At 41.1% G+C, this 19,471-nt stretch overlaps 1 protein-coding gene across 1 annotated transcript; it reads right to left on the bottom strand.

Moving 5' to 3' along the window:
* Window positions 1-17,320: 17,320 nt before the first annotated feature.
* On the bottom strand, window positions 17,321-19,208 carry LOC135697297 (uncharacterized). Its single transcript, XM_065216921.1, has 4 exons — window positions 19,175-19,208; window positions 17,958-19,109; window positions 17,526-17,894; window positions 17,321-17,465 (listed from the first exon to the last, which is right to left on the bottom strand). Exons 1-4 carry the CDS (start codon window positions 19,199-19,201, stop codon window positions 17,364-17,366), a joined length of 1,650 nt encoding a protein of 549 aa, XP_065072993.1. The 5' UTR covers window positions 19,202-19,208; the 3' UTR covers window positions 17,321-17,363.
* Window positions 19,209-19,471: the final 263 nt, after the last annotated feature.

The following is a 19,471-nucleotide window of genomic DNA, read 5'->3' as shown; positions in this document are numbered from 1 at the left end:
AACAGGACAGCTTCTATCAGTAGGTGGGAACGAGGACAACATACTCCTGTAGGGAAAACAACAGGCGTGTAGCGAATATCAGGCGTGACATTTGAAAACGGCACAAAAGCTTTCGTAAATAAAAGCCGGCGGATGCCCACGCAAACCAATACCACTATCGGAGAGGGAAAGAATTTCCTCTACCCGATGATGTTGCTGGTTTGTGTGGGCGTACTTCAGTGCATGGCCTTAAAACTTTTGTTTACAAAAGCTTTCGTGCCGTTTTCAAATGTTACTCGAGATATGTTCTAGTGTGGGTGTGCGGAAAAGCAAAAGCAAAATTTATCACCGATAACACGCGCACGCGGTGAATCCCCCCTTGGACACTGGGAATGGTACTGGATACATGAAAAGCATAATATGCTAATGTGAGGGTGGAAAATGTAGGAAATTTCCCGACGAGGGGACTAGCGAGTAGCCAAAGGAAAGTTCCTAAATCTAAAGAAGAATGGCACTGTCGGGTGGACAATGAGTTTAAAATGACAGGTGCATGGAGTACAATGATCTTATCTCGCCTGTTGATTAAGATATGGAGCTGTTCAATTATCCGACATCCGCTACTGACTGAGGGAAGGGGGTCGTACAAATTGTTACAGTAAATGAATTACATATGTGGAAATATGTGTGACACAAGAGTAGAAGAGCGGTGAGCAAATCTCGCTGAAACCATCCACTTTTTGTTCGAGGTTCCTAAAAACCATTTCTTTCGTACTTATTCGATAGCTCTAGCTATGGCAATAGATGAATCATCCTACAGTATGCTGAACCGATGGACCCCTCGTTAACTAAGCGCTCGAACAGTTTAACGAAATAATATATTTTTTTAAATTCTTAGATGACTTAAATCAATATATCTCTAAAAATTGCCCCGTAACGTGGGTAGATCACCTTTTCATTGTACGTTACGGGATGTAAGATCTACCACCGATTCCTAGTCCCGACTTTCTGTAATCAAAGGAACACATCTTAGTCCTTGTTGCTTTTTATGCCTTGTTGATAGTGGCAAGACTTGGTTTTGTCCACCGAGGATGATCTTGAAACAAGGAAAAAATGAGTTAGTTAGTCTTCATCTATGTGGTTCCTAATCTTCTATTCGTTGTTCTCTAGTTTGAAGTGGTTAAGAGCATGGTCATTATCGGTGTCATTCCTTAATTTTGTTCCTAAGGAATCCAATTTTGACTGACAAAGGGGCACGCCTTTGGAGGGTGTTTCAAATAGCGGGACCTTTCAATTAGAGTCGGATCCTTGCGATAAATACTAGAATGACAACTGTAAAAAATCGAATACTTCATCATTTCTCAATAGTGATGGAGTAATACGACATGCACTAAACTAAGGACACGGGATATTCTACAATAGATCAAATTACTGGTCGTAGTGGTGTTAGGTCCCGGACAGAAAAAAAAAATCTCTAAAGATACCTGCAAAAAAAATCAAATGCTTACATACCATCCTAAAGGGAAACTTTTTTGACGTAGGACTACGTCTGTGATTTCTATATGGGGGTACACTTTGTGGACACCGAAAATGGAACATGTAACGAAATTATGAAAGATTGTGAATGCATATTTCTCCAAAGCATTAATGTGAAATATGTCATGCAATATGCCATTCGACGGAGGCTTCATTCAGCAATTTTGTGGCATATAGTACAAATAATGAAAATAGTTAAACGGCTAAGAAATGAGCCTAAAATGGGTAGCATCAAAATTTCCCATAAATATGCTTAGACCACAAGGTGTCTTTCCGAACACAGCCATCACATAGTTGGTCCCAAAATAAACAAGCCGAAGCCGAATTTCCTTTGGAACTTCGAACGTGTTCATATCGATCGCCCAACACACGACATGTGAAGCGCTTGACAAACTCCCCGTAAGCAGCTTCCTACCAAGGCTGCCTGATCTAGCCAGAGAAGTAGTGAAGAAGCCACACCGCCACTGTTCGGGTACAATTGCTTATCGTCAGAAAATCAACTGTGGGCCATCTTTATCAAGCGCGTCATCGTCATGCCGAAGAACATCCGCAGAAGAATGAAACAAGCCGAAGCCGAACGAAAAGTCGATCTGCCTGATTGAATTTATAGAGATGTAGGATGATCGCGCACAATAATGAACCATTATAAGAATCCCCCGAAAAGCCCGGTGTGAGGTGCCGTCCATCCACCGCAATTTCTCTGCTGTTTTCTAGCCAATTGGGTTGATTTTCTGAAGCTGACAAGTTTATGGTTGACCCAATCACATACAATAAAATCAGCTCAGTTGGATGGAGGACAGTCGAGAAATTGTGTTGGATAGGAGGTACCACCAGTGCTGCAAAATCTCGACAATACTCGGTAATATCAACAATCAATACGAAACAAACGATTTTAAATTGGCTCACTACTTGACTAGCCTATTGGTCCCAAGTAAATCGATTAACGCACCCCATTCTTGTCGAAATTCTAGTACTACACTATGTTTGTTTTGCCATTCCTCGTTCTGCTAGCGAATGAGCAACATCAGGGTCTGTTGTCTCGTCACAAGGCATAGCTTTGAAAGTGTTTTTTGCACCGCGAAACGTTATTTTCCGGAAAAAGTTTTTGTGCCTCAGGTGACTCGCGCATTTCTGGAGGAAGCAGCCGATCCTGGCGAAGCCTACGGTCGGACTGTCCACCTTTAAAACCCGCTTCGACGATATCGAAATTCGGCATACGGCAAAACACACGGACGGTGTGTACGTACAACTGGAAACAATTACCAGCAGGAAGCAGTGAGCCACCGCACGGACGGTGTGTACGACCGGCATCTATTGTGGCAGAGCAGCAACAATATAAGCAGTAGAAACGGTAAGGGCAAATAGTAGCACGTATCTGTTTTTTGTATACCCATTCCTCTGGCTGTTTGCTTGTGAATCGTCTGTCTCTCCCCCAGTAAACGATTCCACATAGGGTGGTTCGTAAATCAAAAAAAGTAAAAATAAAATTAATTACTTCCTAACGAAAGTTTTAAATTTCGTATGGATGATGCACAGGGGGGCGTCAAGCCTCCCAATGATAAAGTTAGAAAGCGTCATTACCAGGCGTCTTCTGCTTCGCCTTGGGTTGTCTACTTTCGGCAGAAAGAGAAAGCCCTAAACTTCTTAGGGATTAAAAGAACGTTGACGCGTCGTTTTCCGGGGACCGAATTTCATCAGGTCAATCGGAACAAACTGCGTATAACTGCACTCACATATAAAGTCGCAAATGACATTGCTGACGACGAGGGTTATAATGAAGAGTATTACGTCTACATCCCATCTCGAGATGTGGAGATAGACGGCGTGGTCTCTGCAGTGAGCCTGACGTGTGATGACGTCATGGAAGGTATGGGGCGCCTTCAAAATGCTGCAACATCTACCGTGGACGTTCTGGGTTGCAGGATATTGTATTCAGCGACCACGGTAGATGGTCAAAAGACTTATTCCCCTTCAGGCTCACTACAGGTGTCTTTCGCTGGATCGGTTCTCCCAAAGTTTTTAGAAATTGAAAATGTTTTTTTCCCGGTGCGACTTTTTGTACCAAGGGTATACAATTGTACCAACTGCAAAAAGTTGGGACACACAGCTGCTTTTTGTGACAACAAGCCCCGTTGTGGCAAATGTAGCCAAGACCACATGGAGGGTGCTTGCCAACAGGAAGCAACTAAATGTGCTTACTGTGGCAAAGAACCTCTTCATGCTTTGCAGGACTGCCCCGCGTACAAGAAGCGTACCAATAATGTGAAGCGTTCAATAAAAGAACGCTCCAAGCTGACGTTTGCAGAAATGGTTAAGTTGCAAAATGGAACCTCTGCTTCGTTGGCATCAGCCGCTCAAAATGAAAACACTTTTGAGATTTTGTCTTCCGATGAACTGGACTCTGACATAGCAGATGAGAGTGAGTCTCCGGAGGTACACGCCCCTGGTAAAAGGAAGCCGACTAGCTCCCCGGGAGTGCGCCGGAAAAAAAATAAAACCACTCTCAAAAGCATGCAAAAATCTGAAGGTAGCGGGGATTCATTGAAAAAGCCGAACAAATCGGTAATTGCTGCTCCATCTGATCCTTGCTGCAGCTTTTCCACCCCGCCGCTACCTAATAAAGGCAATCGTAAGAGATTACCAAAAATAAACACCACGTCTACTCGCAATTCAAAGAAAACTCTCCCGTCCAAGCGAGGAAAGATTAAATTTAAGGACATTGTGGATAACATTTTGAATGCCCTCGGCTTTCTCGACGAATCGCCACTTCGAGGGCTTATTGACCTGCTTGTTCCTATAGTCGGAAACTACTTCAAGCAATTGACTGCATCATGGCCCCTCATTGGTGAATTCATATCTTTCGATGGATAATTCGTCGAGTGAGGATCAAGATATGATCACTTTATTACAATGGAACTGTCGTAGTTTAATACCTAAATTAGACTCGTTCAAGTATTTGATTCACAATTCTGATTGTGATATATTTGCACTCTGTGAAACTTGGCTTTCTTCTGAAGATGAACTAAACTTCCACGATTTTAACATTATCCGCCTGGACCGAGATGATTCATATGGTGGCGTACTTTTGGGGATCAAAAAGTGCTACTCCTTCTATAAAATCTCAATCCCAATAATTTCAGGCATTGAAATTGTCGCTTGCCAAATAAATGTGAAGAACAGAGATCTTTGCATAGCTTCTGTATATGTCCCTCCAAGGACTTCCATAAACCGCCGTCAGCTTTGGAGTTCAGTTAATATCCTTCCATCTCCAGTTCTAATACTGGGCGATATGAACTCACACGGTACTGGTTGGGGGGAATCATACGATGACAATAGAGCGGGTATTTTCTATGATTTGTGCGACGATTTCAACTTGACTATCTTGAACACTGGTGAAGCAACACGTATAGCAAACCCTCCTGCTCGAGAGAGCCGTCTTGACATTTCTTTGTGCTCTAGCTCACTATCATTAGATTGTCTGTTGAAGGTTATCAATGATCCCCATGGTAGTGATCACTTGCCAATTATTATTTCAATCAAAAGTGGTCTTCTAAAAACAGATCAGTCAATTCAAGTTCCTTTTGACTCACGAGGAACATTGATTGGCAAAAATTTGTATCGGCGGTAACTCTTGGTATTGATTCTACCGATCCTCTACCACCACTGGAAGAGTATCGTTTCTTTACCGAGCTAATCTACAAAAGCGCATTAGAAGCTCAGAAACGACGTGTTCCAAGTGCATCCCTCAAAAGAAGACCCGCCACCCCTGGCTGGAATGACGAATGCACAAAGTTGTATCTTGAGAAATCCAATGCCTTTAAAGATTATCGTAGACATGAAAGATCTGAGCTTTTTGAAAAGTATCTAAAGCTTGAAAAAAAGCTTAAAAACTTACTAAAAGCAAAGAAACGAAACTACTGGCGTACTTTTATCGAGGGACTTTCTAGAGAAACCTCGATGACAACGCTTTGGAAAAAGGCTCGCTATATGCGAAACCGCTCATCTTCCAATGAGAGTGAAGAATACTCCTCCCAATGGATATTCGACTTCGCTAAAAAGGTTTGTCCAGATTCTGTTCCAGCACAACCAACTTTACGGGATACAGTCCGAAGTAACGGTTCTCTGGATGAACCATTCACAATACTGGAATTTTCAATGGCACTTCTTTCATCGAATAACTCTGCTCCGGGAAGCGATATGATCAAATTCGACCTTCTAAAAAACCTCCCCGATATCGCTAAAAGACGATTACTTAACCTATATAATTCATTTATGGAATTCAATATAGTTCCACCAGCATGGAGACAGGTTAAAGTAATAGCTATTCAAAAGCCTGGGAAACCAGCGTCTGATCACAATTCTAACCGTCCGATCTCTATGTTATCATGCCTTAGGAAATTATTAGAAAAAATGATCCTATTAAGACTTGACCATTGGGTTGAATCAAACAATCTACTTTCAAATACGCAATTTGGTTTCCGGAAGAGTAAAGGAACAAACGATTGTCTAGCGATGCTTTCATCTGATATTCAACTGGCCTTTGCGCACAAGGAGCAATTGGCTTCAGTCTTTTTGGATATTAAGGGCGCATTTGATTCGGTTTCCATAGACATACTGTCAGGCAATTTGCACAGTAGTGGATTACCCGGTATTTTGAATAATTTCTTGTATAATTTGCTGTCAGAAAAACAAATGACCTTCAAACTAGGTCAACTGACAACTTCTAGAATTAGCTACATGGGCTTACCCCAAGGTTCATGTTTAAGTCCCTTGCTTTATAATTTCTATGTCAAAGATATTGATAACTGCTTAGATAATCTATGCACGCTTAGACAGCTTGCAGACGATGCCGTGGTTTCCACGAGAGGTCCACGTGCAGAAATCTTGCAAAGACCATTGCAAAATTCCCTAAATAATCTATCTCTCTGGGCAAGAAATTTAGGGATCGAGTTTTCACCGCAAAAAACTGAATTGGTAGTGTTTACAAGGAAGCGGTTTCCAGCCCAACTGCGTCTAAATCTTTTGGGCAGAGACATTACCCAATCTTTAACCTTCAAATACCTTGGAGTCTGGTTTGATTCAAAATGCACTTGGGGTACCCATATTACGTATTTGAAACAAAAGTGTCAACAAAGGATCAACTTTCTACGATCAATTTCCGGGACATGGTGGGGTGCTCACCCGGAAGACCTCATTAAACTATATAAAACGACTATTCTTTCAGTTCTTGAGTATGGCTCTTTTTGCTTCCTCTCGGCAAGAAAAACCCACCTAATTAAAATGGAACGCATTCAATATCGTTGTTTACGTATTGCCCTTGGCTGTATGCATTCAACACACAATATGAGCCTAGAGGTACTAGCGGGCGTAAAACCCCTGCAGAACCGTTTCTGGGAGCTCTCATTAAGAATATTGATTAAATGTAGTGTCAGTAACAACCTTGTGATTGAAAACTTCGAAGAAATGCTCGAATTGAGCATCCAGTCTAGATTCGTGCGAATCTATCTTAATTATATGTCATCGGATATTAGCCTTCCTTGCTATAACCCCTCTCGTGTATGCTTTACTAACTACAGATCCCTTATTGGCTATGATCTCTCCATGAAACAGGCTATTCAAGGAGTTCCAGATCAACTTCGACCTATCTCAATTCCCCGTATTTTTGCTGAAAAGTACCAACAAGTCAATTGCAATAGAAGATTTTTCACTGATGGATCACGCATTGATGGATCCACTGGCTTCGGCGTCTTCAATGAATACTCAACCGCCTTTCGGAAACTTCAGGAACCTTGTTCCGTTTATGTTGCTGAGCTAGCAGCAATCAACTTCGCATTGGGGATGATTTCCGATATGCCCATAGACCATTACTTCATCTTTTCGGATAGTCTCAGTTCGATTGAGGCTATTCGGTCGATGAAACAAGGTAGGCACTCATCTTATTTCCTTTCAAAGGTAAGGGAACAGATGAGTTTGCTGGTCGAAAGATCATATATGATTACCTTTGTATGGGTCCCCTCACATTGCTCAATCCCAGGCAATGAGAAGGCAGACTCTCTCGCAAAGGTGGGCGCACAACAAGGCGAGATTTATGATAGAAGAATTTCACATGATGAATTTTTCCCATTAGTACGTCAGAGTTCTCTTTTAAGTTGGCAAAACGATTGGACAAATAATTCTCTTGGGCGGTGGTTACATTCCATTATTCCAAATGTTTCTTCGAGAGCGTGGTTCAAAGGTCTGGATGTAAGTCGGGGATTCATTCGAGTGATGTCAAGACTTATGTCCAACCACTACTCGCTAGACGCACATCTCTATAGAATAAACCTCGTTGACAGCAATATATGTAGGTGCAGAACCGGTTATGATGACATCGATCACGCAGTTTAGTATTGCCCGGGTAATGACGCCTCCAGAGCACGACTATTGGATACCCTAGTGGCCCGAGGTAGACAACCCTTCCGTGAAGTTAAAGATGTATTGGGAACACGTGATCTTCCCTACATGCAGGCGATCGACGAATTCCTCTGTTTGTCTGATGTTAGAGTTTGATGTGACTATCCCCTCCTTTCCAAACAATTTCCCGCCATTGTGTCCCAGTCTTATTATCCTCCTGTTCCTGTGCTACTTGCCCCTGCCCAGCCAGGATTTGGTCAACCGTCCGAGAGTAGTATCTGAAGGAGGCTTCAGAAACCAGTTTCCTACCTAGATCCTTCCAATTGAAATTGTTACCTATTAACCTCGAGCCCGCCACGAGTAATTGGTACCCAATACTAACCTAGAAATACTGCTATTTAAAATGTAAATCAAACATTACTGATTTTGGCTCCGCAAAGTGTCACACACGACTGAGCCTAGTAAATAAACGAACTAGTTAAAAAAAAAATATGTTTGTTTTGATTCGCTATGAAAGTTTGGCAGATAAAATGAGGGGCTCGTGGATTTTCCTATGTTTCGAGGGGTGCATCGATTAGCTTGGGACCGAAGAGAGTACCAGAGCTGAGCCAAAAAGTTGAGCTCGTTTCTTCGGGACCTTCCGGTCTTAGAGTTACCTCTATAGTAATATTGACAATTCTGCTTTGGTCACTCATTTGAGCTAGCAGTCATAGTCAAGGCTGACATGGTTTGCTGTCAGTGACGAACATGTGTAGATTTTTATATTACCTAAATTTGTAACAAAATTAAAAGACTTGAGCAACACGATTACATGGAGCCGTTAATGTAATTTTCAAGTGTTTTGGAGTCGTGAATTCAATCGTATGTCTAAATATGAGCTCATACACCGGACACACAATGCTCAAGTTACTATGTCGATCATGGCCAAATGATCGTTAAAAATTAGCAACCTTGAATAATGGTTGCTAAAGTCATTACTGAGATCTTGAACTATTTCCACATCAAACCGGCTCTTTTCAGAGCCACAAACCATGGAAACGGCCCTTTTCAGGGCGACCACAATTTTCAAAGAAAGAGTTAGTTTGAAATATTTTCTAACACAAGAATAATTACACATGAACTGAAAAAGAATCTTATTAGTAATAAACGGAACATTTACACTTATCAGTTATTACACTTCGGAAAAAATCAACGGATTGCGTAGTCCTACGTCAACTGTTCGTACAACCCCATTGGGCTGTCTATTGTAGTTTTTAATTATTTATTAAGGAGATTTTTAGCCTATGGCTAGTTCATCTCCGAAGAAAGGAGAGGCCTCAGAGTGAGTAACCTCTAAATGCATGGTGTATTAACATTTTGTAAATAATTTTGGTTGATGGCTCTTCAACTTATATGGCAAACAATAAAACTATATAAAATAATAAAACAGAGGAACAACAGAAAACAAAATGAAACAAGCTACAAACGAATAATCCAAACAAAACAGAGCTCAACTGGCATGGGTCCAATTGGATTGTTTATGGGTATGGAGGTAAATGCATATTCGTAATCTGCATTAAAAATGGATCCCAAATCCAAAATTTCATCCATTTTGGTACACTGGAACAATTTGAAATAAGTACGATTACATTTGCAAAAATCACCTTATTAGCGCCCCTCGGTGTCACTTTGCATGGGAGCGAGGGGGGGGGGGGGGGGGGGGGTGGTGGGTGTGTTCAGAGATCTTGGCGGAAAGGCGGCGGCTTTTGTAGCAATATTTGCGTTTAAGCAGAACCGGAAAGGAAGAAGACCCGCTTCGATGCATGTGGCGTCTGCTGGAGGGAGTGGATGGTAGGAGACCAGATGCGGATGTAGCTGTTGTAGACCGGTGCTAGGGTTCAAACCAGCTACTCGGAGGCGATACAAGTAATCTCCGTCCCTTAAAGCAACCTACTGTCGATGATGGCTCGCGCCACCCGAAACCGAACATCGCGGTTGTTGGATCGGTGAGGCCGAGAGATCGTTTTAACGAGGTTGAGTCTACTGCGGCGGTCCTTTTTGACCTGTTGGAAATGCTGGTCGAAGGAGAACGTTCGGTCGATCAGTACGCCGAGGACGCGAATTGTTTTCCTGGTTTGGTCGTGGATCGTAATTGGGGTGACTCGGTGATGAGTCGAACATACGTGGCATCGGATGCTCTTCCTGGCGGACAGCCGGAAACCCATCGAGTCGGTCCATTTGACGACGGCAGAGAGTGCCGCTTGCGCTTGCCGTAGGGTTCGGATTTGTGTGGGACCGGTGGCGACAATCAGCACATCGTGAGCGTAAACAAATATGTAAATGCGCCCAGGTAGCCGGTCAAATACCCCGTTCATTGCCACCAGAATCAACGTGACTGCGATAACGGAGCCTTGAGGGACTCCGGTCTCCTCACTGAAACTTTTCGACCGCGTGTTCCCCACCAATACACGGAATGACCGGTCGGTCAAGAAGTTTCGTATGAAATACATCATCCCCTTCAAGCCCCAGTTTGGAGATGTCCAATGAGATGATTTCAACGTGGTGTTCCTGGTCGTAAGCTTCCTTGAGGACGTCCCCCAGAGTGGCAAAGTACGCGGACGTACCGAAACCTTGTCGAAAGGCAACTTAGCCCAAGTAACAATTTAGGTTTTATGAAGGAAGGGTTCTGTAGACCATGATTTAGACTTGTAGAGTGCTATAAAACCGCGATAAAACTTGCAATGTTGCTTGGGAGATGTGCCCCTGTCTTTTTCGTTTGCCTTCGGGATGGGCACGACGAGACTCTCCTTCCACAGCGCCGGGTAGATATCCGAGACCCAGAGTTGGTTGAGCATCTCAAGCATGCAACACTTGCCCTCAAGAAGCAGCTTTTTTAAAAGTGGATACCCGAGATCGTCAGGTTCTCGCAGATTTGCCGTTGCTGCAGCTTAGTGCGTGCTGGAGTTCCTCCCAGGAGAAAGGCTCGTTGATCTCGAGGTTGTCCGTGTCAGGCGGGATGCTGAACTCAGCGACTGATGTACGGGCTTGTGGTGGAAACTTGCATACAAAAATGATCCTGTGAAGCATATTCTTAACCTAAAGGGAAACGTTTGGGCTTTCATTTGACATATTTAGGATTTTTGCGGCCATTTTGAATTTAGCTTAAGGCTTGGATTAGATTGGATATCGAATTAAAAAAAAAAAGTGTTTTTCATAAGCTTACTTCCACCCAATTTAAAAACTAAGAACGTCTTTGGAAAGCAGAGTTTTTTCCTATAAGATACATAGCGACAGCAAATAATAGGGACTTCATTTTTGAACCTGAAAAATCAGGGAATTTCATTCAAAGTCAGGGTGGTTGTTCAATGCCAAGTTTTTTTCTGAATCCTTCTAGTTATTGTTCCTTACACAGCTAAAAAAAAGTAGTGTAAATTTCCGTTACTATGATGCACATAAATGGAGCGTCATAAATCATACAAATTTAGATTATAGATCGTGTAAATTTATGAGACATGTCATGCAATATCCCATATATTGTATGCAACTGTCCATTTTTGTTTGCAACATTTCTTGCAAGTTGCTAATTTACGTGAAAAAGAAGTTTACATGTATGAATGTTTGCATGCATGGATGTTTACATCGCCAGTAAAATTCAGAATTTTTTGGTGTGTAGGGTCTCAAAATGTGCTCAAGGCAAAACAGAAATTATGATGGGATTAAAAACAAGTGTTTCATTTGTAAAATGCAGAGTGACCAGTGAACCGGGAAAACCGGAAAAAGCTGGGAATTTGAAGTCACCGGAAATATCCCGTGAATTTAGATGACAAATCTGGAAAAATATACCTCGTCCTCTCCTAGAAAACAATAGGTTTTCAAGACCCTTGGACTGGACTAGATTTTCAGGATACAGGTGAGAACTACATATTAAGAGAATTTTAGATTTTTTTTCCATAACAAATTTGAGCAGATTTTAGAATGAATTCTAGAGATAACACCATGGTATTTCAGATAATATTTTCTCTGTAGCTTTAGGAAAACCTCTAAGAGAGTTTTTACTAGAACTCCCAAAAATGAAGAGGATTCCAGGATTCGTGAAAAATACCAAGGGAAGCGAATTTTGAGGGTACAATTTCAAAATAATTCTGCGAAGATCTATAAGGAAAGTCCGAGTATAATTCCAAGCGCATTTAGAATGAAATTTCAAGCGAATTTTAATAAGAATTCCATGAAATTTCCAGAAGAATTTAGAGGAGAACTCCAAGATAATGTTGAACAAAATTTGAAGACAATTCTCGGCGGAATTATTTCCCCTGCCCGGTATGGATGGCGTGGAAGGAGAAGTACAAGTTGTGCTCACAAAAGCTTATGGACCCTTTTCAATTGTTGGTCGAGAATCGGAGGTGAATGGCAAGGACGAATTTTAAGATTTTTTTGAGTGCTTTACAGAGAATTTATGGACTGTTATAAAAAAAAAATCAAGAGACTTCCAGAGTGAATTTCAAATTTATTTTATAAGAATTATGAAAAAAAAATCTGTGAAAGGGAATTAATTTAAAGGAAATGCTTGATAACAATCAAATAAAAGTTGGAGGGTGGTTTACAAGACACGACCGCATTGTTGACGTAGGACTACGAAATTTTTGTTCGATTTTCTAGTTTGTTATTTCGGATATTGTTTTGGAATAAAGTGAATTTCATAGCACAGCTCTTTTGTAGAAAGTGTTTTCTTTGCTTTTTCCTATTCATTCACCTACATCAGCAAAATACATAAAAGGGAGGGGCATAGAATGCTTAGCTAAATGCTTAAGTAAGGGAATCGTAGAAAGTTTGACTGCCGAGTGATGAACAGAAGTGTTCGTTGCGTTGTACACTTAATACGAAACTAACTCAGTGATTAACTTTTACTCATTCGTATGGAAAATTTTCTTAAAGCGTAGGTTTTTCAGCGCATGAGTAGCTTACGCTTTTTAAAAATTTCTTCATGCGAATGAGTAAAAGTTACTCACTCTCTGAGTAAGATTTGTTTCCAGTGTACAACGCAACGAACACTCCTGTTTATCACTCGGCAGTCAAACGACGACTGCAGTAAAACTTTCTACGTTTCCCTTACTTAAGCATTTAGATTAGCATTCTATGCCCCTCCTTTTTTCTGTATTTTGCTGATGTAGGTGAAAAAAGCAGACAAAAGTAGAAGATCTCTGCCTAGGGGTACGAACGGAAGCTTGACGTGTTCCAGTAGTTGTGGTAGTTGCCACCTTGGGTCCTATAATAGTGGAATGCGTTGGTTTCTTATGGGTTCCACTATTATAGGAACACTACCGCAGCTATAGGTGCAAAAAACTGAAAATCTTAAGGAAAATTAATTATTTTCAGTCACTTTTGGGCAAAAATATTAAGATTGAAATATGCAAATATGCTTTATTTTAGGAGAGCTACCGATGAAAAATAATCATATCCGGGTCCTTCTCACTATTCCGGCACAAACCTCATACCGCAATTTTAAGTAAACCACAAATACTGGAACACCTACCCCACCAAATTTGTAGTATATTTTTTCAAAGAGAAAGTTGATGAAGAGAATTGATCAAAATAACGTGCACCCCTGCTTCCAAGTTTGGTTATAAGATTACAACTCTCGAGAGCATTTTTGGTGGTCGTTGGGGGCGTGTGGTTCTGAATATGGACAAACAGACACAGATAAATTATACTCCAACTCTTTACTGTAATAAGCTTGTTGGCCCTGAAAAGGGCCGTTTTGTTGCCAAAGTTGGTGATGATTTAACCTCCGAAACCGTACAAAGCGTAGACGACATCCATGACCGCTTACGCTTGGCGTGTTCAGAGTAGGTGACAGCATCACGGATCACATTTTTCAGGAACACCTTCAGCACACCTCGTAGATCAGACCTGAGATACGTTTGACACCGCCACGGCGAACCACAAAAAACTTTGCGATGACGCTTGGCGCCTTCTTTACAAAGACCTTTTCCTTCTTTGCCACGACCAGTCATTGTTGCTTGTTAGGTAGAAGAGTGGACTACCTAACCTGCCATCAGCTTCCTACTACTGCTATTGCTGCTTCTGCTGCCTGATCCGAAGCTAAAATGAGTTGAGAACAGCAGCGCTCTTTTACATCTTTTCAGGTTAAAGCAGAATGATGTGCAACCAAGTGGTACTCGATTATGACGACTAATTTATGAAAACAGTAATGAAATTATCACTTTTTATTTGTGCATTGGACAATTCTTGACATTACCACCTTTTCAATAGTTTCTTGTTGAAAATCATCAGTCGGAAACATTGCTATTGATGCGTAGAAATATTTCTGATCGATTGGTGATAAAATGATTGAAATTGGTTCAGGGGCAGCTGAGTTATTAATGTTCAAAGTCTTTCATAATTTTGTTACATGTTCCATTTTCGGTTATCACAAAGTGTACCCCAATATCGAAGTCACAGACGTACACACTTAGATTTTTTTCGCCGAGATTGGTACCACTGCACCACATCACTTTACTGAGATCTCAGCAAAATTTATGTTTGTTAGCCGAGATCTCGACAAAATTCCCGTTTGTTAACTGAATCTCGGCATATTTTTCACTGAGATCCAATCTAAGTGTGTAGTCCTACGTCAAATGTTCCTGGAGAAAACGGGAAAATCGAGATTTGCTGGTCACCATGAAGATGGAGGAGATCTGTATGCCCTGGAAGGGTAGAGTTCGGAAGCAGTCAGAAAAAAAGAAAAGACATCTTCCTGTATCATGGAGTAAATCGAGATAAGAAACGAATCATGAACTTACTGAAAACTTTAAGCGATGAAGCAAACCGTTTTTGTAAATTTATATCGAGATGGTTGCAGTTTCCTTCACACAGCGATGTCAATCATAGTAACATCCCAGTTACTGCTTGAACTGCATTCCTGGCAGAAGGGGGCGACACATCTAAATCTCAAGTTTAGATGCTCAACAAATCTCACATTAGCGAATCAATCTTCGAAAAATCTTCTTTCATTTGTCGCATTTACTTGCATCGTGCATAATCTTTTTGCAGGAAATCTTCAGAATCGTCATCAATCTTCTTTCTATCTACTCAGCGTGCGTGCAGCTAGCCACAGCAAAACACAATCTTTTTTGCATCGTAGATAGAGTCGTCCCCCTCGTTCCTGGCGTTCAGCACGTTTTAAAATGTGTGTATTTATAAAAAAAAATACGGTTCTTTCCTTCGGTTTTTGCATTCTATAAAATATATCGAACGCTTTATTCAATATTATACTGGGGCACTATTCGTGGATTAGAGGTTCGTGTGGTATTTCATGAAAAAATGTCCAGAAAGCACTAATATATTTCTGAAGAAAGTAATAGCTGATGGGGTTGTGTTGCCGGGTAGGAACTGCAACTGGATTTTATTTTAATTGCCGGCAAATCAGGGAATATCAGGGAATTTTGTTTTCTTCATTGAGTCGACACCCTGTATGATGGAGCACCTTGTTTTTCTGTAATACAGTTCCTTCCCGTTTTTGGCAACACATAATGTTTGTCTTCTTCACTTTCTACAAAATCCATCCAACGCTTAATTCCATTTCTAATATCACTAGGATCTTATCTACTTGAAATCAGGCTTGCAATTGCTCATTACAGTCAAATATATTATATTAACAATATGATCCACTCTTTCGCTTAGCTGGCGAACCGAATTTTTAGCGATGAGAGCACCTCTGTGGCTAAAAAGGCTACCAATGTATTTGTTTATCGTCACGAGGGGTAAACCAAATGAAAATTTGTTTAATATTTCAAATGAATGTATTTCAGCATTTTATTTTATTTGATGACAACAGTGACATGTTAGACAAATTTTAAAGTAATATACACAATGTAATTAATGAAAATAGTTTGACTCTTACTTTTGTAATAAGTGCTATATTCGCACCCCTCGATTGTAATTGAATGATTGTTGCTGACCTGAATTTTTCACAGATATCTGTAAATAATTACAGGAAAACTGTAAAATTGTTTACCGAACGTTCAGCTGTTGAGATTTCGGTAAAATTTTACAGAAATCTGTAAAATAATCTTAGTGTGTTGCGGTGTGTTGCTTATAGAATAGTTTAAATATGCATTAAGCTTTAAATTTCTAGCCATAGAATTGACTGTTTTGAATAATATACAGGAAATCTTTCATTTAAATTAAATTATTTTGCTTATTCACACAAATCCCACACACATTGACAGTTCGCATTTTGCTGAACGACCAGCAAGAAGTGCTAAAACCACAGACACACAGACGCAACACTTTAAATATATTTTTCTTGAAAACAATGTACTTTAAAAAATCGGTCCTCAGTAACGACATCTCTCGAGTTTCTCGCGAAAAATAAGCTAGCTCGCTAAGTCGCTAACAATGTTGCATGTAAGATAAACAGAATATATCAAGAGCAAATTTTCATTACGTCGAATGTAACAAAGGTAAACAAAGTCGAGCTATCAGTGTCAATCGATTCTCCTGCTATTACACTATATACTGTCCGAATATAGGATCAAATCCCATTTTTAAATTTATTTACCAGTCAAATTACTTTTTGACGTAATCACCTTCCGATCAAAATAGTTATCAATGTTACTTAAGTCACCCAATTTCTATGGAGATGCCGTTTGACTTAAGTAACAGCGCTGAGAAACCCGTGAAAAGTGTACGTTCGTCGTTTCGCTTTCTCATTATTAAAGTGAATAAATCGAACTGCTGGTTGCTAAGATGATTTCGGTAGTCCTAAAATGATGAATGGGCTGCACGTAAGGAGACGTAATTGATAATTCTCCCGAATATCCTGGTAAATACACTTTGACTTAAGTAACAATAGGGGCCACCAAACGACGTATAATAACTTTTGACTCAAAAACCAGTATTTTTTAGCATGAAAGCTAGCGATTTGCATTTGTATGATTAAAACCCTGCTAAATATGTTAAACATTGCTATCACTATGAGATTATATGTGTTTACTTGAAAATAGGAATAACTTTTCGGTCATCAAAACAAAACTTTATTTTTCTCGGATTTGTGCGGATGTTACTTACGACATAATGAAAATTTGCTCTTGATATAGAAACGTCAAAGTGATCTGATGCCAGCGCTGCGGTGAATAGTTCGCGGAAATTATAATATTCAAATCAGTCGTTATATGCGTGAACCGATGATCCAGAATGAAGAGGTACGTCTGTTTGTCGGTGCTACAACAGTGATCATTTTTCAGAATAGTTTCAGTGAAATTAGAAAGGCATTAATTGATTCAATGGTAAATTGATTTATCTTTTATTTAAGCGCTTGATAATAGGTGTATGTTTTCAGCTCTTATTTTTACTAATCGATAACAGCTGAAACAAGCATTTTCTTTTATACTGATTGAGTTAGAAAGCGAATTTAGTTAGAATCTTTATTTGCCCTATTTTAGGCAAGTCAACGAATTACCTTTCCCCGCATAAACCGTTCAACTATATATCAAGTTGCGCATTGTTTTCAGCGTGCTCAGTTTTTCAATCACCTCGGCTTTCTCCATTGTTATCCCCGGGCAGTAGGAGAATGTTAATTCCTGATATTTGAAAAAATGTGCTTAGATTTCCATACAACTTTCAACCGGCAACATACTCACCCTCAATCTCTGACAGTTGGTAAGAATCAGCTCAATACTCTCATTAGTCAGTCCCTTCAAATTCACCAAGTATAAACGCCGCAGTCGCGTCAATTTCCTCGTTATAATGTCCATGCAGTCGTCGTTGAAACCGGCCTTATTGTACTCAATGTGCAGAGTGTCTATCAGCGGACAGCTTCGCACCAGAAACGAGATCCCCTTGAAGGACACCCCCGGACAGTGGGTGAGGTGAAGTTCCCTCAGCTCCGGCAGAGCCATCGTCATCAATGAAGCGTCCGACATGTCTCGACAGCAGAACTTAAGTAGTCGTAGGCCTTCAAAGGAGTCGAAGCGTTTTACTTTTTCGTTCAAAATTTCACGTTCCTTGAGCTGAAAAAATCAGAACGATAAATCTTCAGTACGTGCTTGCAACAAAAACCTGCATATACTCACAACATAGTTCTCCAAATCCAAGCTCTCCACGCGCTGAACTCGCTCCATCAACGTCTGCACTACGATAATATCCCGCATTAGCGAATCGTCATCGACGTCTTCCAGGTAGAAACGCCTGGCATTTGGAAAGGAGCAGAAAATCGCTGGAGAGATCAGCGGAAACGTTACGGACAGCGCGAAGTCAATTACACTCTCGATCGAGGCCGACTCGTCCCAGGCCCGGACGTCGTACAGCGACATGGTCAGCTTGCGAAGGTTTCTCAACTCGGCGAAAGCCTTGCAATCGTGGATGCTTTCGGCGATTAGCTCCAGCTCCTCCAACTCCAAAAGCATCTTGGGAATCTGGGAAACTGCGCGAAGGGACAACTCGGAACCGATTCGGAGAACGCGGAGTTGAGGCTGTTGATCGAACAGCTGGATGAGAGTATCGGTGTAGTCGTCTTCATTGCCGCCGCTCTTGATGTTGAGTTTGCGCAGTTTCAGGTCCGATAAAGAGTTCAGGTACTGCAGAGTGGGTTTCATTTCTTCCACCTTGACCGTGACCTCGCGGAGCGTGGATGAGTGTTGCTGGAGTATGGGTTTGAGGTGGCGAAGTTCTACCTCGAAACGTTCTAAGGAGAGGACTGTGAGGGGAGCTGAGCATAGAAGGGAAGCATTGAGCAGGATGAAATAGTTGGGCAGGTAGAGTTTGAGAGATTTGAGGTTCTTGAAGGTCGAAAGGTACAGTTCAGGATTCTTTGGCTTGGGACCGTAGAGTTCATCCGATTCAGTCGTCAAGCAAAGTTCCTCTAGAGTGTGGAGATAGGGAAATGTTTTCAGAATCGATTCAGACAACTGTACAACTTGCAGATGAAGAGACTTCAAATTTGTGCCACATTGCTTGAAAAAATCGATAAACTCTGGATCTTCAGTCAATTCTTCATTGGGTATGGTGATTTTGTAATGGGATTTGGGGAAGGGATTCATCACTTGGGAAGATAGAAGGGAAGGCATCTCAATCAGTTGATGAGTAACCGGATGCACTGGTTTGAGGTGAATCGTCACATATTTCGGAATTATGACCGTGAGTATGATGTCCTTCCAGGCGTGACAAACTAAGGCTGCGTTTTCCAAATCCTCCACCGGCAGATAATGGAAGATCTGCTCCAGTAGCTAGAAAGCGACAAATAAGGCTTCTTCAGAGGCGAACTAATGCAACGATCTGTGAGCGTAATTACCTCGTTTGGAAGATTTTCAATCTCCATGCTTACACGTGGGTGGTCTGTCGAACGGCCAGTGAAATTCGCAAAATTTTACTAATATTTGATCAATAATCGAGGAACGGGTTAAAAATAGCGAGCATGTGTAAAGTTGCATTTTTCTTAGCATAGAGAGATGGAAGCTTGCATTCAACAGGTGTCTGACCGTCTGCCAGTTTTGAAATACAGCAAGCTTTCGGTTTTCGTGCCGAAAGTGTGTTGGGAAAAATTCAAATGTTGTCCACACGAACGGTGAGACTGACTCAAAATTGAATT

Source organism: Ochlerotatus camptorhynchus, unplaced genomic scaffold (assembly GCF_037179485.1).
Source record: "Ochlerotatus camptorhynchus isolate MF236.1 unplaced genomic scaffold, CSIRO-AGI_Acam_v1.1 ptg000070l, whole genome shotgun sequence".
Lineage (NCBI taxonomy): Eukaryota > Metazoa > Arthropoda > Insecta > Diptera > Culicidae > Ochlerotatus > Ochlerotatus camptorhynchus.
The sequence above is the reverse complement of the archived record's forward strand: the minus strand, read 5'-3'. Positions and strand labels throughout refer to the sequence as shown.

What these genes read in the sequence shown, in the direction of transcription:
- LOC135697297 (XM_065216921.1), bottom strand. Translation starts at nt 19,201, where the DNA reads ATGGAGATTGAAAATCTTCCAAACGAG. An exon ending in TTGAAAATCTTCCAAACGAG is followed by an intron (nt 19,110 to 19,174) that starts GTAATTACGCTC and finishes GTCGCTTTCTAG; the next exon opens with CTACTGGAGCAGATCTTCCA. An exon ending in CCAACTGTCAGAGATTGAGG is followed by an intron (nt 17,466 to 17,525) that starts GTGAGTATGTTG and finishes TTCAAATATCAG; the next exon opens with GAATTAACATTCTCCTACTG.